The sequence below is a fragment of the Theropithecus gelada genome, chromosome 15 (genome assembly GCF_003255815.1).
Source record: "Theropithecus gelada isolate Dixy chromosome 15, Tgel_1.0, whole genome shotgun sequence".
NCBI classification, from domain to species: domain Eukaryota; kingdom Metazoa; phylum Chordata; class Mammalia; order Primates; family Cercopithecidae; genus Theropithecus; species Theropithecus gelada.
This window is the reverse complement of record NC_037683.1, coordinates 9944117-9968905: the sequence shown is the minus strand read 5'-3', so window position 1 is coordinate 9968905 and position 24789 is coordinate 9944117. Positions and strand designations below refer to the sequence as shown.

Below are 24789 nucleotides of genomic sequence, written 5' to 3'. Positions count from 1 at the left end.
CCCAAGGGTCAGAAGAGTGGCCAGATGTGCTGAGCCTCACCAAACCACTTTTTTTCTTGTAGAGCACGCTGCTCTCCAGCCTCTCGCGCTACTTCCGCCGGGGAGCCCCCAGCTCCCCTGCCACTGGTGTCCTCCCCTCGCCGCAGGGCAAGTCCACCTCTCTCTCCAAAGCCAGCCCTGAGAGTCAAGAGCCTCTGATCCAGCTAGTGCAGGCATTTGTCCGGCATGTGCAAAGATAGGGCAGTGCTGTGCTGCTGTGCTGCCTACCTACCCCTCTCCACCAGCCTACACCGCACCCTGGCTGCCAGGGCCTATACAACGGAGGGCACCTTCTGTCACCCCCTCCCCGAGTAGCCACTTCAACCACCCACCCACTGATGTTATTTTTATACTAGATGAAGAGGTCAACAGCAGGCATGGGGAGTGGAGTCTTCTGTGCTTAGGCCCTCACGCTGCCGACGCCCCCAGAGGAGCATTCCTTCCCTTCCAGCATTCCCCACAGCACCGCCAGCCAGGGGAGGCGGGAGCCCAGGAGAGGGCTCTATGCACGGGTTTCAGAATCTGTTTTCCATGCTCTGTCCTTGCAGTTTTGGTAATTCTGTGGTCTATTTATACAAATATTAAAATCCTGTTTATAGACAGCTGTGTGATATTTAACTTCAAAGCCCAGGGATGATGACCTGGCTCTCAGAACCTAGAAAACTCCCCTGGCCAGGCGCCTGGGAGTGGGGCTGCAGCCTCGGGGGAAGGCAGGTATTGATAGATGGCCAGTTCACCAGCATCTCCTCATTCCTGTCCATAGGCTGAGGGTTAGGCTGAGTGGGCGCTGTTCCCTTCCTTGGCCTGCCCTGGTTGTGTCCTTGGCCCTGGTTTCGTTGGCCCAGTGGGCTGAGCTCATCCCTGGGTGAGCCTTTCTTGAAGCTCTGTGCCTTCCTATTTATAGCCCGGTTCCCCTGTCAACCCCCCATCTCCTCTTCAGAAGCCCCAACAGTGGGGCCTACTAGCTGTTGGCTTTCTCAGGATTGAAGTCAGAATGCCAGGTCCTGCTAGGGGCCATCTAAAACACAGCCACCACTTAGGGTTTCTAGAATCAGGCTGCCTGGGCTTCAGTCCCTGCTCAGCCACTTGCCAGTTGTGGTCCCTTGAGGAGGTGCCTGTCTTGCTGATCTCATCTGTGAAATGTGGACACTGAGGATGGCATGAGAACCCGTGGCACAGGGGCACGTGCTGGGCAAAATGCCCAACATGCAGACAGCGCGGACCACTACCCACTTGAGTTTGAACTGTCAGGCACATTCTACAGTCCACAATCCAAATTTAGGAAACTTTCTCTTAGGAATAAAACATTCCTTGTGCAGCTTCGTGTCCAGGAACAGCACTGCCCTCTGAGAGGCACAGGCCCCACGGAAGGTAGGGAGGGCTGCACTTCCCAACTTAGAGAGCTGGTGGCCGGGGCAGCCGCAGGGCCCCTGCTCACTCTGGGGGTCACCCCACCCAGGAAGAGTGGGGCAGGGGGTGAGTCTACCCTTCCCTTTCCCACCCTCAGGGCCAGGCCCTGACAGGAGCCCAGGTGACTCGCACACAAGGAGGGTTTATTGGCTAGAGAGCAAACGCAGGCAGAAGTAAAAACACCAGATAAAAAGTGAGTGTGGAGAGGTGGAGGCTGCGGCCGCTGGACTTGGCTTGAGCTGTGAGGGGTGGGAGGGGAGGATAGCACCGGAAGATGCTGCTCCGGGCCCAACACCAGCCCTGGCCAGGCTCTCCCCTCCCAGGGGCAGCGCCCAGTCCCCAGGGGCTGCCAGAGCTCTGTGTGCCTTGCTGCATTCCCCCATGCAGCTTTTGGCAATTGAAAGGCAGGGCTCTCACTGAGTGCACCTGGGGCTTCCTGAGCCCATCTGCGGCCCCACCCTGGCCTAGGTGCTGAGTGCAGCTGCTTCAGACAGCCCCTCCCTCCTTAGTGAAGCCGGGAGGGTGGGGCGCTCAGGGATGCAGGCAGGGGCAGGGGCTCCAGAGCCACAGGTCAGAAGCAGGGCTGGGGGAGGGGCGGGGCCATTCAGCCTCAGGCACCCTCACAGCTAGGTGACCAGGAGCAGGGACAGAATGGGGTGAATTCTCCCCACTCTGAACAGAAGTGTCACCAACAAACAAGGTAAGTGGCAGGGCTATGCCCATCCTCTCCTGCCCAGGCCAGAATGTGGGGGGGTGGGGGGACCTGCCTAGCTGAGCAGTTCCAAGTAGGTGACAGGGACTTTGCCCTTCTTGTTGCCTCTCTCGCCAATGAGCCAGTCAGGGTCCATGCCAGGCAGGCTGTAGACAGTGATGAGCTGCAGAGATGGCAGTAGAGGATGGTCATGGCCTGGCCAAGGGTGGAACTGGCCCCAGGACTAAGTGGGGACAGAGCTGCCACCTCCCCATGGCCTGTGGCATGTGCTACACTTTCAGTGGCTGGCGCTCATCTCACCTGCTCCATAGAGACCCGGCATAGCAGGGATTGCCTCCTCAGAGCTGGAGATGCCCTCTCTAACCTGCTGGTCCCCGCTTTCCCATCAGGGCCCCTCCAGGCCCAACGTGCCTGATCCCAGCGCCCAGGCTGCTCCTCACCCCGCCCATTCCTGCCCCACCTTGTGGCACCAGGCCCACCTCATCAGCCAGCAGGGCCAGCTCACTGCTGTCGGCCGCCTCGTAGTCATAGAGCACCCGAGCTTTGCGGGTGCCACTGGCAGGAGGGGCCACCTCTTCCAGGCAGAGCGAGGCCTCCCCCGGAGGGGCCAGGCTGGCCACAGAGGGCACAACAGGCATAGTGGCCGCAGCGGTGGTGGGTGAGGTGCTGCTCAAGGGTGGGGAGGCAGGCTCTGTGGTGCCCACGAAGGTGCCTGGAAATCTGGAGAGGAGGGATACATCTTAGCAGGTGGGAGTCCCAGAAGGGACCCCAGAAGCAAACTCCCCTCCCCAGCCCCCGGAGCCCCACTCCAGTCCCAGCTACTCACATGGCACCCTGGGAGCTGGCAGCACAAAGGGAGAAGCAAAGCAAGGGAAGGGTGAGATGGCCCTACCCCCGGTCCCTGCCATCCTCCCCACCCAGGCATTCCCTAGAAACCCTCAGGGTACCCAGGGGACTCAGGTCAGTAAGGCCAGCCACCCTACCCTCATACACGTGAGGTGCCCGGGCCCAGAGTGGGTTCCGGCAGAGCCCTCCAACCCAGCTCAGTGTCAGAGGACTTGCCCAGAGGAGCTCATGCTGCCCACGGATGGGGTCTGGGAGCCAGGGGACCCCAGTGGGCTCAGCAGTGCTGGCCCCGTACCTGCCCAGCTGCTTCTGCAAGTCCAGCATGTGGCGGTAGCACTGTGCGTAGTAGGTTGTCTGAGACTTGACGAACTCATGGAGGCAGCGCAGGTGGTTCACCTGTGGGGAAGAGGCCAGAGGCTGACTTCTAACGTCCCGCCCTCAGAACGAAAAATTCCATCCCCATCCCTGTCCTCTACCAGACCTTGCTTCGGCATTCCAGGGTGCCCTGCCCCTATGCCCACACCCTCCCTGGTGGGACTTGCTCTGTGAGGGCCATTCTGGGGCAGCCCTGCTGACCCCGCGGTTCAGGCACACCGGGTGCCCGCTGAGGGTTGCACTTCAGTGAAGGTGGGCGGGGGACTCACATGAGTGCTGCTGATTCCCTCCAGCAAGAGACGAGTCACTTCTGCTTGCCGGTCAAACTCTGTCTGGGCCACGCGGAGCTCCTGCTCGGCCTGGGCAGGGCAGGGCAGGGCAGGGCAGCCGTGAGCACCCACACACCACCCACCAGCTTCCTCGCAGTCTTCCTGTGGAACCTACCTGGGAGCTGCCTGTCCCTTTTCCCCTGGGAACACAGAGAGCCTTCTAGGTCTATGCCTGACTTCATACATGGAGCCCCAACCCCAGAGAAGCTAGGGCCCCACTCAGGACCCCCACAGGCAGCTGTAGTGACAGACCCTCCCTCCATCACCCATTGGAGAAATCCACCCAGCAAGTGCATCCTGAGGGCCTACTGTGTGCTACAGGGTACTGTGGAGAAAACATTTCCCCACAGAGGGGAAACTGAGGCCCAGGGAGGGAAAGCAGTAACCCCTCCCCAGTGGGTGTAGGGCAGAGTGAGAAACAGACCAGACCCCACAGCAGCAGGTGTGCCTGTACCCTGCCACCCCTTCTTCCCCGAGCCCAGCCCCCCAGGCCCCAACTTACCTTGTCCACCTCATCATTCCAGAGCTGTGGAGACGGCAGCAGGAGTGGCCAGCAGGAGAGGGGAGAGGAGGACAGCTGGACCCTAGAGCCTGTGCCCTGCCCCAGCTCCCAGACTCAACTTCTGCCCCCTGCCCCTCTGCCCCACCCGCCCAAACAGGAGCTGAGACTGGGCCGAGGCAGGCCTGGGAGCTGGGGGCTGGCAGTCCCAGTCCCTCTAACATGCCTCATGCAGGAAGGGAGCAGCCAGCGGGAGTCCTGCTTCTATTTCTCCTACAGTGTCAGCCCCAGACTCTGAGTGGGGTCTGAAGAGAGACCGAGTGCCCCACCCCGTCCTGACTGTTGGCTCAGGCTGGTGGGCTGGGAGGCAGGACTGTGTGACCCTGGGCCAGTCACTGAACTTTTCTGTCCTCTGGCAGACAAAGGCAGCCTCGTGCCTGAGTCCCACTGGGACTCAATGGCAAAAGAAAAACAGGGCAGTCTCCACCCTCTAGGATGTTTCCCCTTCCACTGGGCACAGGGAGGAGGCGGGAAGTGGATCCTGAAGAAGAAAGACTGTGCCCGGCCACGACCAGGAGACCCAGCGCTCCTGCCGCTTCCGGAGATCTGACCCGAGACAACAGCCCGAAATAGGGAACGCGGACCCAGGCCAGTGTGCGTGGCCCACCCATGTGGCCCCCATGCTGCTTAGGAAGTCCCCGTCCAGGAGCACTGGAAGTTGCTGTGAGAGCCAACTAGAGTTGGTGGCCTGAGGGAGTCACCCAGCCACAGAACGACGGCACGAAAGACACAAGGCAGCATGCTCACGACAGAGGTGAGGGTCTCACCCCTGGGGGCGGGAAGGAGAGAAAGTGGGCAGACAAGGTGCAGCAGTGGTGACAAGCATGAGGGAGAGGTGTGGCCTAGTCCCCAAACCACACAGGAAATACCAGACATCCCAAGAAAGCTTAAAAACCATGACATGCGAAGCCTCCACGATCCTGTCCTCCCCACCTCCTGCCCCGACTCCCCCAGGGGCCCTGCCTGAGCCTCCTCAGGACAAGACATGCCCTGCTCCAGAACCTCTGGGCCTTAGCACAGCCTCAGGCCCTCCTGCCCCCGAGGCGCTCTCCAGGCCTACACGGCAGTCCACTGCCTCCTGTCTTTAGGGGTCTGTGAACTCCGGAAAGGCACGGCCACGCCTCCTCCTCTATCCTCAGGGCCTCCCCAGGGCCTGGCATTCAGAGACAGCAGGAGGTGGAGGGGTCCTGAGGATGGGACAGCTGCCGCCCTGAGTTCTCCATGCTACTCGGTATGGCTGGCCCTGCCGCCAGCTCCAGCGTTTTGCAGAGGGGAAGCAAGTCCAGCTCCAGGACCACAGGGCACAGGGGCCAGGCTGTGGACAGAGGTGGGGGCTGCTGCCCCTCCCCAGTGTCTCAGGACTGACCTGATCACATGGCAGTGCCCCCACCTTACCCGCTGGCCTCTAGCTCCTGTGCAGTCAGAGGCAGTGGCATGGGACTTGGGGAGAGAGGACGAGGGGTGGGGTGGGGGTGGGGTGCGCTTACCGCGGAGGCGCTGGCCGAGAGAATGTAATTACGAGGTCTAGTCTCCTGAAAGTCAGGCACCGTCTGGCGGGGAACAGAGTTCATGTGGGGAGGGGGTCACCCTGGGCCAGGGCCAGGGTCGAGGTCAGGAGGCTACCCCAGAGTCTTGCACAAGGAGATGCCAGGAGGCCTGACCCCAAGGACAGGGGGATACAAACACAACACAAACCCTCTTCTCCCGACTCCAACCACCTGGAGATGAGGGGCCTAGGGACTTGGAGAGTCCAGACAAAGATCAAGTGGCTGTAGGCACTGGAGCCCAGGAGAGCAAATGTGGTGAGGAGACAGCCGAGGCTGCCTGAGCAAGTCACAGGCTGGGCTCTCCCCTCCCAGGGGCCACAGCCCCCTCCTCCCAAGACCAGTGGCTCAGATGCCCCAGGGTCCCACAAACACAGCCCACCCCCACCTGGGATGGCTTTTTCCATCCCAGAATCTGCACACCGCATCTCTCACTCCTGCATCAAGGGCCAGGCCCTTCCCGACAAGGGTGGACAGATGGATGCATGGGCAGACAGAGTGACAGACGTCCAACATTTGCAAAAAGCTGACTCACAGGCCCCAATGCCTGGCATCCCCCCTAAACCAGAGGCCCTGCACAGTAGAGGCTCTGGCGGGGAGACCAGCTGCTTGCAAAATGCCCCAAGGACGTGGGCTGGCCACGGCACCGTGGGTCCACGGGCAAGATGGGCAGACCGGAAGCAGCACAGCGCATGGGACAGGTATACTCACATCTCCCTCACACTGAGCCAAGTTACCCAAAGCAGGACGGAAAGGAACAAAAACAAAGAGTTAGTGAGTCCACAGCGCAGGCAGGAGCAGGCCCCCCAGGCCCTAGTGGGAGGGGACACCAGGCGGTCAGGCGGAGGGAGGCACCACAGCCTGCCCTCCTGAAGAGTCCTAACGTGTGTGTGCTTATGGGCACAGAGCTGTGGGGCTTGAGTCCTCTGGAATGCTGTTCCCCGGGCTGCCCAAGTCCTAGCTCTGGAAAGGGTGGCCTGGCCCAACCCCAGGATGCAAGGTTGTCCAGGCCCACCAGGCGAAGGAGAGGTCATACCACTGCAATGACTAAGGAAAGGCTCCCCTGGCCTGGCTGATGGAGTGTGTTCTGGCTGAGTTACTCCAGAGACATTGTCTGGCCCTGAGTGACGGGGGAGACTGTCCTGTTCAGGTGGCTTAAAAGAGGTCATCCCAATAGGCACAGGTCACCCTAGCCAAACCCAAGATTGAAACAGCTATACCCCTGCCTCTGATCTAGACCCCACACACTTGAGTGACCTGAGACCCTGCACACAGTTTTCGCCAGGGGCAGTGCAGGTTCTGGGGCACACTATGGGAGGGGAACACAAGGTGTATGGACAGCTGTGACCCCAGGCTGGGCCTGGCCTCCCTCGGCTAATCACCTGGCAGCCACAGGTAGCCATCTCCCAGCAGGCCCTGGGCCTGGGAGTTCCCTCTGCAAGGTGTGAGGCAGCCTTTAGGCCCTGCACCCCGAGCAACCTCTCGCGCCAGGAGGGTGTTCACCCTTGGGCCCAGCTCCTCTGATCCTGGCCTCGCCCTGGGCACATTGTCTCAGGCTATGTCCCATTGACCCAGCCAGGCTGAACAGGCCTCAGTGGGCTGGGAGTGAAGAGGGCGCCAGACGGCCCAGGCCCTATCCAATCTCATGAGGCTGCTTGATAGGGTCCCTCAGACACAGCCCTGAGCAAGTGGGCGGTCCAGCTCCCAGGTTCTCCACACCATCGTGGGGGCGCCTGAGCACAGGGACCCTGGGCCTGACGTTCAAGCAGCAAGTAGTAGAGTTAGTAAGAAGGTGCCATACCTGGACAGAGCCGGGGACAGAGCCGAGCATCTAGGAGGGCAGGGCATGCAGGGGACTCCAGCTGCCTGGCGGGGTGACTGTGGGGTACCCTGCACCCAGCTGGGGGCACTGCTGATCCACCCACACCGTAAATGTCTCCCCGGGAACCAGAGCTCGGAGGCCACCAAGGCTCCCTTGAGGGCAGGGACAGAGAGGCTCAGCCCAGCAGCCCCCAGCCAGGCATCTCCAGCCAGGGAGAGGGGAGAGAGGTCATGCCAAACACCAGGTCCCTTCATGCCCCCACCCCTTGGCTCTAGCCAGAGCCTGGGGGCCAGGAGGCCGGTGGCAACACCTACCGTGGCTTTGGCTTCTGCAGCCTTGGCCTTCTTCAGCCTCGCTTTGCAGGCATCCAAGTCCAGACGCCGGTTTTGGAGGAGCCGCCTCTCCTTCTACAGGGCAGGGCATGGGGACAGTGAGACCCTGGGCCGCCCTGGGAGACCCAGAGCCATGCATGGCAAGATTAGTGCTGGGGACTATTGAGTCAAGACAGGGAAACTAAGGCCCAGAGATAGGAGGTCACTCAGTCCAAAGGAGCCCTCTTTGGGGAGGCCCCAGGAGTTTTCAGCCCCAGCACTGGAAGATAGCCTGTGCTCAAAGGCTCTGAGGAGAGAACGCCATGGTTACCATGAAGCGTAGTAGTCCCAGGGCCCTCACCGAGATGGTCTTCCAGTCCCCCTCCAGGAAGTTGCGCAAGGGTGTGAGGAAGCTGATGGAGGCCGTGTGGATAAAATCCCTCTCCGCAGCTCCCAGTTGCTTTTCGGCTTCTGCCACCTTGATCAGTGTCTTCCCTGAGAAAACAGAGTTGACGGGTGAGGAAGGTCAGGCTCAGGCTGCTCTGATCTACAGGCAGCAGGAGAGGGCTCAGGAAGAGCTTGCTGAAGAGCAAGGGCCGGGGCGCTTAGTGCAGAACGCTTTGCCTGGGAAGAAGAAGAAGGAACCTACACCACACCGTCAACTGGGGACTGACAAATAAACAGTGGGACAGCCAAAATATGAAACACATCGCAGCCATTATAAAGATGGGAGTTAGACTTCCAGAATGTCAGAGAAAGGAGCTCAACAAATCCCCGCCCAAAAAAAGTAACAATAAAACTGGACACCACGCCAGGTGTGGTGGCTCACACCTATCATCCTAGCACTCTGGGAGGCCGAGACAGGAGGATCACTTGAGCTCAGCAGTTCGAGACCACCCTGGGCAACATAGTGAGACCATGTCTCCTTGAAAATAAAACAAATTGAAAGAAAACTGGACACAATTGTCAAAAACATCCATTTCTGGACTCTGGAAATTGACCAAGGCAAAAAACAAATTAAAAAGCATTTAATCAAGAAAAACTGCTGGGCTGGATGCTGTGGCTCACATCTGTAATCCCAGCACTTTGGAAAACCAAGGTGGGCAGACTGCTTGAGCCCAGCTGTGCAAGACCAGCCTGGGCAACATGGCACAACCTCATCTTTATAAAAAACAAATTAGGCCGGGCGCGGTGGCTCAAGCCTGTAATCCCAGCACTTTGGGAGGCCGAGGCGGGTGGATCACGAGGTCAGGAGATCGAGACTATCCTGGCTAACATGGTGAAACCCCGTCTCTACTAAAAATACAAAAAACTAGCCGGGCGTGGTGGCGGGCGCCTGTAGTCTCAGCTACTTGGGAGGCTGAGGCGGGAGAATGGCGTGAACCCGGGAGGCGGAGCTTGCAGTGAGGAGATCACGCCACTGCACTCCAGCCTGGGAGACACAGCGAGACTCCGTCTCAAAAAAAAAAAAAAAAAAAAAAAAAAAAACCAAATTAAAAAAAATAAGAAAAATGAGCAGCGCCTCAGAACCTATGGGGCACTGTCAAGTGAACCAACATATGAGTAACACGAGTCCCAGAAGAGGAGAAAATAAGGCAGAAAAAATATCTGAAGAAACAATAAGAGGCTGGGAGAGCTGGCTCATGCCTGTAATCCCAGTACTTCAGGAGGCCCAGGCGGGAGGATCATTTGAACCCAGGAGTTTGAGGCTATAGTAGTAAGCTATGATTGTACCATTGCACTCCAGTCTGGGTGACAGAGCAAGATCCTGTCTTAAAAGGAAAAGAAAAAACATGGTTTGATTCATCACATACAAGAGAGCTACAATAAGATAAATTGTCTTCTCATTAGAAACAATAGAGGCCAGACAGCAGTAAGATGATATATTACTGCTTATGAAGAATTTATGATAAATTACTATTTATTCAAAGTAAAGAAAAAACTGTTCATCCAGGAATTCTATATATAGCAAAACAATCCTTCAAAAGTGAAGGCAAGGCCGGGCGCAGTGGCTTACACCTGTAATCCTAGTACTTCGGGAGGCTGAAGTGGGTGTGTCACTTGAGGTCAGGAGTTCGAGACCAGCCTGGACAACATGGTGAAACGTCATCTCTACTAAAAATACAAAAATTAGCTGGGTGTGGTGTGCATCTGCAATTCCAGCTACTTGGGAAACGAAGGCAGGAGAATTACTTGAACCTGGGAGGCAGAGGTTGTAATGAGCCAACGTCACACCACTGCACTCCAGCCTGGGCAACAAGAGCAAGACTGTCTTAAAAAAAAAAAAAAAAAAAAAAGATACGGCCGGGCGCGGTGGCTCACACCTGTAATTCCAGCACTTTGGGAGGCTGAGGTGGGCAGATCATGAGGTCAGGAGTTCAAGATCAGCCTGACCAACTTGGTGAAACCCTGTCTCTACTGAAAATACAAAAATTAGCCAGGCATGGTGGCGAGCAGCTGTAATCCCAGCTACTCAGGAGGCTGAGGCAGGATAATCGCTTGAAACCGGGAGGTGGAAGTCACAGTGAGCCAAGATCGCACCACTGCACTCCAGCCTGGGTGACAGAAAAAAAAAAAAAAAAAATCCAAAGATACACTTTAAATTTAAAGACATGAATGGGCTGAAAAATGTATAACAGGTATGCGGTAACCACGAGAGAGCTAACGTGGCTCTACTACTACCAGGCAAAATAGACTTTAAGACAAAATTGTACTAGAGACAAAGAGTAGTACTTTATAATGATAAAAGAGTTAGTTCATCAGGAAGATGCACAAATATAAACATACAGACCTAAGACAGTTCCAAAATACATAAGGCAAATACTGACAAAGAGAGAAATAGACAATTCAACAGTAATAGTTGGAAACTTCAATACTCTGCTTTTTTTGTTTTGAGATGGAGTCTTGCTCTGTCTCTCAGGCTGGAGTGCGGTGGCGTGCTCTCAGCTCACTGCGACCTACGCCTCCCAGGTTCAAACGATTCTCCTGCCTCAGCCTCCCGAGTAGCTGGGATTACAGGCACGCACCAGCATGCCCAGCTAATTTTTTGTATTTTTAGTAGAGACGGGATTTCACCATGTTAGCCAGGCTGGTCTTAAACTCCTGACCTCAGGTGATCCAACCACCTTGACCTCCCAAAGTGCTGGGATTCCAGGCGTGAGCCGTCATGCCCAGCCTCAATAGTCTACTCTTGATAATGAATAGGACAACAAGACAAAATCAGCAAGGACATACAAGCCTTGAACACTATTGACTGATGTGGCCTCGGTGACATCTATACAGCACTGCCTCCTCAACAGCCTAATTTATCATCTTCTCGAGTCAACTTAGGACAGTCCCCAGATACACCATATACTAGGTCATGAAACAAATCTGAATAAATTTAAAAGGATTAAAACAATACAAAATATGGGGCTGGGCGTGGTGGCTCACGCCTATAATCGCAGCACTTTGGGAGGCTGAGGCAGGCAGATCACTTGAGGTCAGGAGTTTAAGACCAGCCTGGCCAACATGGTGAGACCCCGTCTCTATTAAAAATACAAAAAATATGCCGGGCGCGATGGCTCACACCTGTAATCCCAGCACTTTGGGAGGCCGAGGCAGGCAGATCACGAGGTCAGGAGATCGACTATCCTGGCTAAAACGGTGAAACCCCGTCTCCACTAAAAATACAAAAAAAAAAAAAAAAAAAAAAAAAAAAAAAAATTAGCCGGGAGTGGTGTCCGGCGCCTGTAGTCCCAGCTACTTGGGAGGCTGAGGCAGGAGAATGGCATGAACATGGGAGGTGTACGTTGCAGTGAGCCGAGATTGTGCTACTGCGCTCCAGCCTGGGCGACAGAGTGAGACTCCGTCTCAAAAAAAAAAAAAAAAAAATTATAGGGACCAAGAACACGTTAGTGGTTGGCTGGCTGGAGGTGAAAATGGGGCTTGACAATAGACATGAAGGACTTTTGGGGTGTGATGGAAATGTCCTTTAAATTAGACTGTGGGCCGGGCACGGTGGCGCACTCCTGTAATCCCAGCACTTTGGGAGGCCAAGGTGGGAAGTCACTTCAGTTTAGGAGTTTGAGATCAGCCTGGGCAACATAGCGAGATCCCCATCTCTACAGAAAAATACAAAAATTAGAAGGACATGGTGGTGGACACCTGCAATCCCAGCTAATCAGGAGGCTGAGGTGGAAGGATGCCTTCAGTCCAGAAGGCAGAGGTTGTAGTGAGCCGAGATTGCGCCACTGCACTCCAGCCTGGGTGACAGAGTGAGACTCTGCCTCAATTAAAAAAAAAAAAAAAAGTTAGATTGTGGAGATGTTTGTACAACTCTAAATTTACTACAAATCACTGAATTACACACACGCATTTTATAATGTATAGCTCATACTTGGATAAAATTTCAAAATGGAAAAAAAAGATGGATGTGGTTCTATAAATGCTTCAGTGAAAAAATACCTGTAATATGATAACAAGTTAAAAAGTCAGGTTCTGGCCGGGTGCGGTGGCTCACGCCTGTAATCCCAGCACTTTGGGAGGCCAAGGTGGGCGGATCACTTGAGGTCAGGAGTTGGAAACGAGCCTGGCCAACATTGTAAAACACTGTCTCTACTAAAAATACAAAAAAGCCAAATGTGCTGGTGGGCACCTGTAATCCCAGCTACTTGGGAGGCTGAGGCAGAAGAATTTCTTGAACCGGGGAGGCGGAGGTTGCAGTGAGCCGAGATTACGCCACTGCACTCCAGCCTGGACAACAGAGTGAAACTCCATCTCCAACAACAACAAAAAAAGTCAGGTTCCCAGATGGCACACAATATGATTCCATTAAAAAATACACAGAAATAGGCCAGGTGCAATGGCTCACACTTTGGGAGGCTGAGGCAGGCGGATCACTTGAAGTCAGGAGTTCGGGAACAGCCTGGCCAACATGGTGAAACCCTGCCTCTACTAAAAACACAAAAATTAGCTGGGTGTGGTGGTGGGTGCCTGTAGTCCCAGCTACTCAGGAGGTTGAGGAAGGAGAATCACTTGAATCTGGGAGGCAGGGGTTGCGGTGAGCTGAGATCGCACCACTGCACTCTAGCCTAGGTGATGGAGTGAAACTGTGTCTCAAAACACACACACACACACCCCCCCCCCCCCAAAACTGATGAAGAGAAGATTCTATTTTTTACTCTTTTTTTTCTGCATAGAGTTTTTACATTTAGAATGAATTCAGGTATTATGTGTATAATTATTTTTTTAAAGTAAAAAAAGAAAGGAAGGGAGGGAGGGAGAATCAGAGCTAGAGACCATGACCCCTAGTCCCTGGCTGTGAGGCCTGCTCACCATAGGGGGTGGTCGGCCCCAGCTCACTGGCCGCGTCTGCCATGTACTGAGCCAGCAGCTCCCCGTTGGTGACCCTTGAGGGGACCTTCCTGTCCAGCTTCTCATACAGGAACTCCTCCACTCGGGCACCTGTGGGGAGACAGCAGCCAAAGCCACAGGGATCCTCAGTTCAAGCCCAAAGATGAAACACAAACAGACCCAGACCTGGCCCTGCCCACAGGTGCACTCGGCCTGCTGACTTCCTTGCTCATGCCCAACCCTGAGACTGCTGTGATTGACCCAGCACTATATGGAGGAGGAAGCCAGGGCCCATCCACTTCTCCCTTATTAATATGATTACAGAACATAATACATGCTTGCACAATTCTCTGCTCCTGGCACCCAAAAGTTATCTGGCCCCTCAATGAACCACAGATCAGATTTACAGGCAGACACACAGCATGACCCGGAGCCACCCTCCTTTCCCCGGAAGTCCTGCAGGTCACTTCTGCTTGACCTTGGGGGCCTGCCTGGGTGTGCTCCGGGCAGTCCCTTCATCTCTGGGCCTTGCTGACCTCTGCAGTGACCAGGTTTGGGCCGGACATGGTGGCTCATGCCTGTAATCCCAGCACTTTGGCAGGCCAAGGCGGGTGGATCATTTGAGGTCAGGAGTTCAAGACCAGCCTGGCCAACATGGTGAAACCCGTTCTCTACTAAAAATACAAAAATTAGCTTGGTGTAGTGGCATGTGCCTGTAATCTCAGCTACTCAGGAGGCTGAGGCAGGAGAATCGCTCGAACCCGGGAAGCAGTGGTTGCAGTGAGCCAAGATCGCGCCATTGCACTCCAGACTGGGCAACAGAGCAAAACTCCATCTCAAAAAAAAAAAAAAAAAAAGAGAGAGAGTGACCAACCAGGTGTGTGTTTTGCCTGCCTCTTCTCCCACGTGTGTTTTAGCTTCCAGGCATTTTCATTCTTCTGTGCAAAACTCAGTATTTCCACTGCCCTGGAGTGTCTGGCAGCCCAACACAGAGTCCCCCATTTTCTTTTAACTGTCCCTCCTCAACAGCCTTGAGCCTAAGCGTCTAGCTGAAACCCTGGCTGCAGCCCCCACCTGTGCCACAGCAGGGCCAGGCCTCCCACGACTGTATCCCTGCCCCACAACTGCGTCCCTCCCCAGGCCCACCAGCACACACTCACTGGGGTTGGGCTGCAGCAGCACCTCTGTCTGCCTCAAGATCTTCTCTGTCCAGTTCTTGGTGCTGTCTGCCCGGGCCAGAAGGTTTTCAAAGTGGGCATCAAGCTCAGTCTTCTCAGCCTGGCCAAACTTCTCCTCCGTGAACTATGCAGCAGGGAAGGCCAAGGGGTGGGGAGGGCTCAGAAGGAGGTGGGGGAGTGGAGGGGAAAGGGAGGACTGCCCCCACCAGCAGGAACCTAGGCAGGCCCCAGGGACAAGGAACCGGCCCCGAGGGTGATACTGTGTGACCTGGCAGGGCCTCACTGTTTTCCCATTTGTGAAACGAGGTGGCTAGACCAGAGTATGGGAATCACAGCTTCTTTTGGAAATCCAATGAATCCCCACAAAATGCACATTCATACACAATCTGACCCATAGCTTAGTGGGGTGAGGCCAGCCCTAGGGGAGGCCAGCCCTAGGGTCCTTAGAGCCTGACTCTGAAGGAGAGGACTTGGTAGAAAGTGTTCGGGACAAATGGGGCACGGAGCAGGGTCTGGGGTTATCAGGGGGCTCCATGGGCAGCTGGGAGCTGCTAGGGAAAGGGTGCCAGACGAGGGAGGGGAAGAAACCAGGGTCGGGGTTCAGAAGGACCTGATTCAAGTCTTAGTTCTGCCACTGTCAAGCTGTGTGACCTTGGGCAAGGGGCTCTGCCTCTCTGAGCATTGGTTTCCTGAGCTGAAAAAAGGGAATAATAGCACCTCCCTCATAGGTCATGAGGATGAAAGAGGAAAGATGTGGGTTAGACATAAACGCTGGGTCTGCTACAGTGCTGCTGCCCCACGTACGGCACCAGTGCTACGAGCTGATGGGTGCAGAGACGTCTGGGAAGGAAGGGGAATGCAGGGAGGGAGGATGACCAGATGGTTGGCTTTGGCCACCTCGTAGGGTAGATGGAAACACTGCCAGCCTATCAGAGCCAGTGGCTGGGCACACCCAGGGCCCAGATGTCGCATGGGTCCCCATCAAAGCTGGCAGAAGCCACGGGAGTTACCTAGGAACAACCAGAAACTGGTCCAAGTCCTGGCCCCTCTGATCTAACAGTGTCCTGTCCTAAGGGTTTCCTCACGACCCCATCAACCTCTACCGCAGGAAGGGCTGTTTCCCATTTCACAGATGCCGCCACTGAGGCTGAGCAAGCAGCAGGGCCATGCAGGAGTCGGGTCAGCCATGAATCATCCCTGGGTGCAATCAGCTCCAGCAGCGGCGGGGGGGGGGGGGGGGGGGGGGGGGTGCTGGGCGGCCACCAGGAGCTCAGCAGTCATCAATTATGTAGCAGAGCTTGGGTTTCTCCCTGCAGGGCTGGTAGGGCCCAGCTGCCAGGGGGCCGGCTGCTCCTCCCCCACCCTGGCTGTCTCTGCCTCCTCTTCCTCCTCACACTCCCCAAACGGAGACCTTTCAGAGCAGAGGCTCAGCCTTCCTCGGCCCGTCGTGGCTCTATCACCTTACTCAGTCCTTTGAAGGGGGTGGCATTCACCCCATTTCCCAAATGAGGAAACCAAGGCTCGGAGAGGCAAAGTCTCCCTTCTGGGCCTGAGAGCCCCCGCCTAGACAATGCAAATAACAGGATCTAGCTCATTGGCTATTCGGCCACAGTATGGGGCTGATACATGTTAGCTAGTATTATCATCACCATCATTAATGAAAAGCCTTGGCTAGGTGCAGTGGCTCATGCCTATAATCCCAGCACTTTGGAAGGCTGATGTGGGCGAACGGATTGAGCCCAGGAGTTCAAGACCTGCCTAGGCAACATAGTGAGACCTCATCTCTACAGAAAAAAAAGAAAAAAGAAAAAAAAAGAAAAAAAAGGCCCAGCACAATGGCTCATGCCTGTAATCCCAGCACTTTGGGAGGCTGAGGCGGGCGGATCACGATGTCAGAAGATCGAGACCATCCTGACTAGCAAGGCGAAACCCCTTCTCTATTAAAAATACAAAAAATTAGCCAGGCGGGGTGGTGGGCGTGTGTAGTCCCAGTAACTCAGGAGGCTGAAGCAAGAGAATGGCAAGAACCCGGAAGGCGGAGCTTGCAGTGAGCCGAGATCGCACCACCGCACTCCAGCCTGGGCGACAGAGCTCGACTCAGTCTCAAAAAAAAAAAAAAAAAAAAAAAAAATTAGCTGGGCGTGGTGGCACACACCTGTAGTCCCAGCTACTCAAGGGGCTGAGGTGGGAAACGAGGCGGAGGTTGCAATGAGCCAAGATCATGTCACTGCACTCCAGCCTGGGTTGAGAGAGCAAGAACCTGCCTTAAAAAAAGAAAGACTTTGTGAGGCCGAGGCAGGCGGATCACGAGGTCAGGAGTTCGAGACCATCCTGGCTAACACGGTGAAACCCCGTCTCTACTAAATATACAAAAAATTAGCCGGGCGTGGTGGCAGGTGCCTGTAGTCCCAGCTACTTGGGAGGCTGAAGCAGGAGAATGGCGTAAACCTGGGAGGTGGAGCTTGCAGTGAGCCGAGATCGCACCACCGCATTCCAGCCTGGGTGACAGAGCTCGACTCAGTCTCAACAACAACAAAAAAATTAGCTGGGCATGGTGGCACACACCTGTAGTCCCAGCTACTCAGGGGGCTGAGGTGGGAGCCCAGGAGGCGGAGGTTGCAATGAGCCAAGATCATGTCACTGCACTCCAGCCTGGGTGAGAGAGTAAGAACCTGCCTTAAAAAAAGAAAGACTTGGCCGGGCGCGGTGGCTCAAGCCTGTAATCCCAGCGCTTTGGGAGGCCGAGACGGGTGGATCACAAGGTCAGGAGATCGAGACCATCCTGGCTAACACGGTGAAACCCCGTCTCTACTAAAAAATACAAAAAACTAGCCGGGCGAGGTGGTAGGCGCCTGTAGTCCCAGCTACTTGGGAGGCTGAGGCAGGAGAATGGCGTAAACCCGGGAGGCGGAGCTTGCAGTGAGCTGAGATCCGGCCACTGCACTCCAGCCCGGGAGACAGAGAGAGACTACGGCTCAAAAAAAAAAAAAAAAGAAAGACTTGGCCGACTTGGCTGGGCACGGTGGCTCACGCCTGTAATCCCAGCACTTTGGGAGGCCGAGGCGGGTGGATCACGAGGTCAGGAGTTCAACACCAGCCTGGCCAAGATGGTGAAACTCCGTCTCTACTAAAAATACAAAAATTAGCCGGGCCTGGTGGCACGTGCCTGTAATCCCTGCTACTCAGGAGGCTGAGGCAGAGAATTGCTTGACCCCGGGAGGCGGAGGTTGCAGTGAGCCTAGATCGTGCCACTGCACTCCAGCCTGGGCGACAGAGCGAGACTCCATCTCAAAAAAAAAAAAAAAAAAAAAAAAGACTTTGGGAGGCCGAGGCAGGCGGATCTCGAGGTCAGGAGTTCAAGACCATCCTGGCTAACATGGTGAAACCCCGTCTCTACTAAACATACAAAAAATTAGCTGGGCATAGTGACAGGTGCCTATAGTCCCAGCTACCTGGGAGGCTGTCAGGAGAATGGCGTGAACCTGGGAGGTGGAGCTTGCAGTGAGCTGAGATCGCACCACTGCACATGGCTGGGTGAAAGAGCGAGACTCCATCTCAAAAAAAAAGAAAGAAAGTGGCCGGGCACGGTGGCTCAAGCCTGTAATCCCAGCACTTTGGGAGGCCGAGGCGGGTGGATCACGAGGTCAGGAGATCGAGACCATCCTGGCTAACATGGTGAAACCCCGTCTCTACTAAAAATACAAAAAACTAGCCGGGCGTGGTGGCGGGCGCCTGTAGTCCCAGCTACTCGGAGGCTGAGGCGGGAGAATGGCGTGAACCCGGGAGGTGGAGCTTGCAGTGAGCCGAGATCGCGCCACCGCACTCCAGCCTGGGCGACAGAGCGAGACTCCGTCTCAAAAAAAAAAAAAAAAAGAAAGAAAGTAAGTCAGGCATGGTGGCTCACAGCTGTAATCCCAGCACTTTGGGAGGCCAAGGCGGGTGAATCACTTGAGGTCAGGAGTTCAAGACCAGTCTGGCTAAAATGGTAAAACCCCATCTCTACTAAAAATACAAAAATTAGCATGACATGGTAGTGCATCGCTATAATCCCAGCTACTTGGGAGGCTGAGTCAGGGGAATTGCTTGAACCGGGGAGATGGAGGTTGCAGTGAGCTGAGACTGCGCCAGGCTGCGTGACAGAGTGACTCCATCTCAAAAAAAAAAAAAAAAAAAAAAGGCCAGGCATGGTGGCTCATGTCTGCAATATCAGCACTTTGGGAGGCTGAGGCAGGAGGATCACTTGAGCCCAGGAGTTTGAGACCAGCCTGGCCAACATGGTGAAACCCCATCTCTACTAAGTACAAAAAAAAAAAAAAAAAAAAATTAGCCAGGAGTGGTGGCAGGTGCCTATAATCCCAGTTACTCGGGAGGTTGCAGTGAGCCAAGATTGTGCCATTGCACTCCAGCCTGGGCGATAGGATGAGACCCAGTCTCAAAAAAAAAAAAAAAAAAAAAAAAGGAAGCAAAGAAGAAAGGAGGAAGGGAGGGAGGAAGGCAGGCAGGCGGGCAGGTCTCCCCTCACATCCCTCCTCAGCTCTCGGGAGCTACCCTGATGGTACCAAGGGCATCACCTAAATGTGTACCTCAACACCTCCCCTCCTTACCAAGGTTGAGAACAGCACTCCCCACCCCGCCCTCCCTTACAGGCCACATCTGCCCAGGTGAGAAGTTCTGCCAGGCTTTCCCAAGCTAGAGGGCATTCATCCCATGTCCACTGCAGCCTGCCTGGCTCCATGACGACGATGCCACCACCTCTCTGGCTTTTATAAGCATTACTTCTACCACTACTATTACTATTACTGCAATGACTACGAATAGTATTAGTACTATCACTCCTCCTGCCCTCTCCCACCCCCACTGGCCAAATCTGCCTTAGGTTTTCTTGCCTCCGTGCCCTTATCTGGGCTGCTCCTGCCACTTGGACCAACGTCACAAGCCCCTCCCTACTTTCTGGGCACAGTTCAGGGGCCCTCCGTGCAGGAAACCATTCCAGAATGACCCATACAAAAGGGATCCTGCCCTCTGGATCCTCATCTCAGGGCCAAGGCCTTGTTCCTTGCTGGATCGGGGAGGCTCTTAAAGTTGTTTCTTGTACCTGCAGGGACTGGGAGGTTCCCGAGGCCATCACATGTACTGATCATAGAGAACCCCTCTCCCATCCCTCCTGGCTGTCTCCCATCCAGGCCAGCTTGGTCTCAGGCAGAGGCCCTCTATGGCCTCTCCTGCCAGGTCACATTTCAGGCCTCTCTGTCCCCTGGCCTGCCATTCTGCCCCAATCCTGCCAAGGGGAAGGGGTTTGGTGCTGGAGTCCGAGGCTGCTCCCAGGAAAATGGCAGCAGTGGGGTGGGCGTGCAGAGCAGAGAAAGCCTCTATTTATAAAGCTCCCAGCTCCCTCCCTCCCACCCCGAGGCTGGGGCCTGACTGCTGGCTCCCACTCCAGTAACAGTGACCCTGTGGGGCAGCCCCCACCAAGCAGAGCCACACCTAGGCCCCACTCTGCCTAGGCCCTGAGAGCCCTGGCCAGGTCAGGCAGCAGGGCCCCAGCCCTAGCAGGGAACTGGCAGATCAGGTTCTTCCCAGATGTGGGAGATAGTGTGGTTGCCATACCAACAGCAAAGTGGGTTCCCCCCTCCCAGATGGACTGGGGCCATCCAATCCGAGGGGCTCTGGGATCCTGGCATCTCCACTAGGGCTGGGGCTGCCCACCAGACTTGGAACACTTCAAGCAGTGAATTCTCGCTGGGATGCTAATCCTCAACGGGACACAGCACTTTCTAGTAAACATGACTACATGGGTTGCTGGCTGTGTCTGGGCTCCTGGGGAGGGGAGGGGAGTGCCGGGGTTGGGGGTGGGGAGACAACTGTACTCAACAGAAACAACAAGGATGACAACGACAAAGACAATACTACAGGACCTGCTCCCAGAGCCCTGGAACGGGCCAGCCCCAGGCCTGCGGAATCCCACTGAATCCCATAACCACGGTGTTACACCTGATTTACAGAAGGGGAGGGCGGGGCTCAGAGAGAAGTGACTTGTCCAAGGGCACATGCTGAATGGGTGCAATATTAACCACGGTGACACCAATAATGAGCTTGCCTCCGGTGAGCACACATATGCAGAGTCCCACAGAATCCTCGCATCTGCCCTGGGAGGCAGGAATACTGAACCCATTTTTCAGACTGAGAAACTGAGGCCCAGTGAGGTGAAGGCACCTCCCCCAAGGTCACAGGAGGGCACTTCCCCACCCACACCTGAGCCTAGGTCTTCCCATGATGTTGAGCTGTTTCTCTCTGCCCCTAAACGGATGGGACTTGTTCCAATCTCAGTATCGTGGGTCTGAACAGCTTCCCAGGCAGATCCCAGCCCTCTCCCCATCCCCCAGGCCTAGGGACGAAGGAAACAGACCTCCCGTGGAGCAGAAAGGAAACAGCTCCTGGCTTCCGGCCTGACTATCCAAGCGTGTGAAATGGCCATGAGGGACTCATGACATCACCCGCCCATTGCACAGGTGGGGAGACTGAGGCCCAGAGAAGGGGTTGTGGCGGACGCATGAGTCCCTGGGCCTGGGAGTCCAGGTCGCTAAATGCCCCGCCAGGCGCCGGTCACTGCTGGACAAAGGCAGGGAGGTAGGACCCAGCCGGTGCCTCCTCCCCTCCTCAGCCGGGCAGGCGCCAGGGGAGCAGGATAACCCAACCGGCCCAAAGGGTGGGCACCGGTGCCTCACTCCAGGCAGTAGGGCCGGGCCGCCCGGGCTCTTTCCCTCTTCTGGTCAGCAAGGGCTCAGTGGGGCAGAGGTGTGCCCGCGGCGGGGACGGGGGCAGCAGCCCGGGAGGGCTTCCCCGCGTCCCCAGGCGTCTGCCGCAGGGTGCTCCCCGCCCGCCGCACATCCGGGCCCCCGGCGCACGGCGCGACGCCAGGCCTCACCTGCACGGCCCGGGTGAAGAAGATGCCCGCGTCCGACGCCAGCTTCTTCATGTTGAAGTCCATGGTGCGCCCGCAGGGCCGCCGCGCACGGGCCGAGCGCAGCCGGCAGCCCCAGGCCCAGCCGCCGCCGCTAACCGCACCCCGCCCACCTGCTGCGGGCCACCGGCCCTCCGCGTACCCGCCCGCCCGCCAGCCCGCAGCAGCCGCCGAGCCAGTCCGAGCGTGCAGGGCGGGGCGCGGAGGCCGCGGGACGGAGTAGGCGGGGTGCGGAGGCCGCGGGGCGGAGCTAGGGGGCGGGGGCGGAGCTAGGGGGCGGGGGCGGAGCTGACGGCGCCGGGGCGGAGCGGGACGGCAGTGGGGCGGGGCTAGAGGGCGGAGGCGGGTTGGCGGAAGTTGAGCGGAGTTGGAGGGGGCGGGGCTGGTGGGGCAGGGGCGGGGACAGAGGGCAGTGGGGCGGAGCTAGATGGGTGGGGGTGTGGCCTTGGCACGGCCAGAGCCGGGTGCGGGGCGGGTGCAGGGTGTCCCACTGGGCAGTGCTCGCTGCTGCCCCCCTGCGCCTGCTGCCGCCACCGCTTAGGCCGGCCTTTTTTTCCTTTACTAAAATTATTATTAAAACTGGAACTCATGTGCTCTTAGATGATTGCAGGTACACACAATAATTACATGTTATTTGACATCTTACCAATGCTTTTCAAAATTTTTAATTGTTAAATATGTATTTACAGTCTACAAGGTGATGAAATTGTGGAATAATGAAATCAAGTTAATTTACATGTCCATCACCTCACCTACTTTTTTTTTGTGGTGAGAACATTTCAAATGTACTCTTTTAGCAATTATGCAATACTTTTTTTTTTTTTTTTTTGTAGACAGAGTCTTGCTCTGTCACCCAGGCTGGAGTGCAGGGGTGTGATCTCGGCTCACTGCATCCTCCACCTCCCGGCTCAAGCGATTCTCCTGCTTCATTCAGCCTCCCGAGTAGCTGGGACTACAGGTGCCCACCACCATGCCCCACTAATTTTTTGTACTTTAGGAGAAATGAGGTTTCGACATGTTGCCCAGGGTGGTCTTGAACTCCTGATCTCAGGCAATCTGCCTGCCTCAGTCTCCCAAAGTCACTAAGTGACTGTGGTCACCAATCCGTGCAATAGATCTCCAAAATGGGCCTCTCTTGCTTTCTCCTCCCCCTACGCTGTGCCTGCTGCCTCTCCCCTATTTGTTCCTCTTCATCTCCGTTCTCTTTATTCGTACCCCCCCCCCGCCCCGTTCCTATTTCTTCCCCTCTGTTTCCCTTGGGTTTCCTCCCTTTACTCCTCCCCTCTGACCTCTCCTCCTCTCTTCTGCCCTGACCTCGGTGACTGAGCCAGCCTGACCAAGATGGAGAAACTCTATCTCTACTAAAAATACAAAATTAGCCAGGCGTGGTGGCACATGCCTGTAATCCCAGCTACTTGGGAGGCTGAGGCAGGAGAATCGCTTGAATCCCCAAGAAATACTAGGCAGACAGGGGCGCGTCCCTGGCAAAACCCTACATTCCAGCTGAAAAGCCTGAATCCTGTGGCCCAAAGTGAGGCAGGAGGTTGTGGTGAGTCGAGATTGCTCCATTGCATTCCAGCCTGGGCAACAAGAGCGAAATTCCATCTCAAAAAAACAAATCAAGATGTAGGCTGGGCACAGTGGTGAACGCCTGTAATCCCAGCACTTTAGGAGACCAAGGCAGGCGGATCACCTGAGGTCAGGAGTTTGAGACCAACCTGGACAACATGGTGAAACCCCATCTCTACTAGAAATACCAAAAATTAGCCCGGCATGAGGGTGTGTGCCTATAGTTCCAGCTACTAGGGAGGCTGAGGCAGGAGAATAGCTTGGACCGGGGAGGCAGAGGTTGCAGTGAGCCATTGCATTCCAGCCAGGGCAACAGGAACGAAACTCCGGCCAGGCATGGTGGCCCACACATGTAATTCTAGCACTTTGGGAGGCCGAAGCGGGTGGATCACGAGGTCAGGAGTTCGAGACCAGCCTGGCCAAGATGGTGAAACCCTGTCTCTACTAAAAATCCAAAAATTAGCCAGGCGTGGTGGTGTGCATCTGTAGTCCCAGCTACAAGGGAGGCTGAGGCAGGAGAATAGCTTGAATCCAGGAGGCAGAGGTTGCAGTGAGCCGAGATCATGCCACTGCACTCCAGCCTAGGCTACAGAGCGAGACTCCGTCTCAAAAAAAAAAAAAAGTGAAACGCGATCTCCAAAAAAAAAAATCAAGATGTATACATTTAGAGAAGGAAAGAAGATTTTATTTCTTTTTTTTAATTTTTTTTTTTTTTTTTGAGACGGAGTCTCGCGCTGTGTCACCCAGGCTGGAGTGCAGTGGCGCGATCTCGGCTCACTGCAAGCTCCGCCTCCCAGGTTCACGCCATTCTCCTGCCTCAGCCTCCGAGTAGCTGGGACTACAGGCGCCCGCCACCACGCCCGGCTAGTTTTTTGTATTTTTAGTAGAGACGAGGTTTCACCATGTTAGCCAGGATGGTCTCGATCTCCTGACCTCGTGATCCACCCGCCTCGGCCTCCCAAAGTGCTGGGATTACAGGCTTGAGCCACCGCGCCCGGCAGAAGATTTTATTTCTTATAAAAGGGTACAGACTGCAAGGTGACCATCCCACAAACTGGGAAGCATGCCTTTGACAGAAGGCAGAAGGCAGAGAAACACTAAGCAGACAGGGGCAGGTCCCTGGCAAAACCCTACTTTCCAGCTGAAAAGCCTGAATCCTCAATCGCAAAGCGAGAACTTCTATCCATTTGCCTGCTCTCTCCTGATTGGTTCTTTCTGAATAGTGCCTTTTTACCAATCAAATATTGCCATTTCCAAAACTACCTGCAGCCCACCCCACCTCCCATCCTGTACCTTTAAAGACCCCCCCCCCCAGACCCCAGACTCAGTTGGTAGGGAGAGAGAAGTGGCTTGACTGGAGACAGGCGACTTTCCTTCAGAGTGAAGAGGCTGGACTTCAGAGGAGAAATGGCTTAACTTCAGGGAGATGGCTTGACAACAGGGAAGAGCCATCCGGAGTGGCAAGGCTTCAGGGGAGGATTACCTGCCCGTTCCATCTGCTTTCCAGTTCACCTCTCTGCTGAGACTCATTTCTATTGCTTAATAAAATTCTTGCCGGGTGCGGTGGCTCACACCTGTAATCCCAGCCCTTTGGGAGGCCAAGGCGGGCAGATCACAAGGTCAGGAGATGGAGACCATCCTGGCTAACATGGTGAAACCCCGTCTCAACTAAAAATACAAAAAATTAGCTGGGCATGGTGGTGGCAAGGCGCCTGTAGTCCCAGCTACTTGGGAGGCTGGGGCAGGAGAATCACTTGAACCTGGGAGGCAGAGGTTGCAGTGAGCCGAGATCCGGCCACT

At 55.6% G+C, this 24789-nt stretch overlaps 2 protein-coding genes across 5 annotated transcripts in view; one reads left to right on the top strand and one right to left on the bottom strand.

Moving 5' to 3' along the window:
- Positions 1-641, top strand: part of NUP188 (nucleoporin 188) — a 67089-nt gene extending 66448 nt beyond the window's left edge. The window contains exon 44 of the mRNA XM_025358576.1: positions 63-641. Within this exon, the coding sequence (XP_025214361.1) occupies positions 63-239 (177 nt within the window). The 3' untranslated portion in view covers positions 240-641. The remainder of the gene's footprint in view (positions 1-62) is intronic.
- SH3GLB2 (SH3 domain containing GRB2 like, endophilin B2) lies at positions 582-21628 on the bottom strand. Of its 4 annotated transcripts, XM_025358578.1 has the most exons (13): positions 21385-21628; positions 14442-14583; positions 13264-13392; positions 8309-8442; positions 7951-8043; positions 6526-6537; positions 5758-5820; positions 4214-4237; positions 3652-3741; positions 3303-3403; positions 2988-3002; positions 2641-2881; positions 1317-2324 (listed from the first exon to the last, which is right to left on the bottom strand). In XM_025358578.1, exons 1-13 carry the CDS (start codon positions 21445-21447, stop codon positions 2217-2219), a joined length of 1215 nt encoding a protein of 404 aa, XP_025214363.1. In that variant the 5' UTR covers positions 21448-21628; the 3' UTR covers positions 1317-2216. The 4 variants fall into 4 exon arrangements, with proteins under 4 accessions (XP_025214366.1, XP_025214363.1, XP_025214365.1 ...); XM_025358581.1 differs by lacking the exons at positions 2988-3002; positions 6526-6537 and having other exon boundaries at positions 582-1688; positions 2217-2324; XM_025358579.1 differs by lacking the exon at positions 6526-6537 and having other exon boundaries at positions 1339-2324; positions 21385-21611.
- Positions 21629-24789: the final 3161 nt, after the last annotated feature.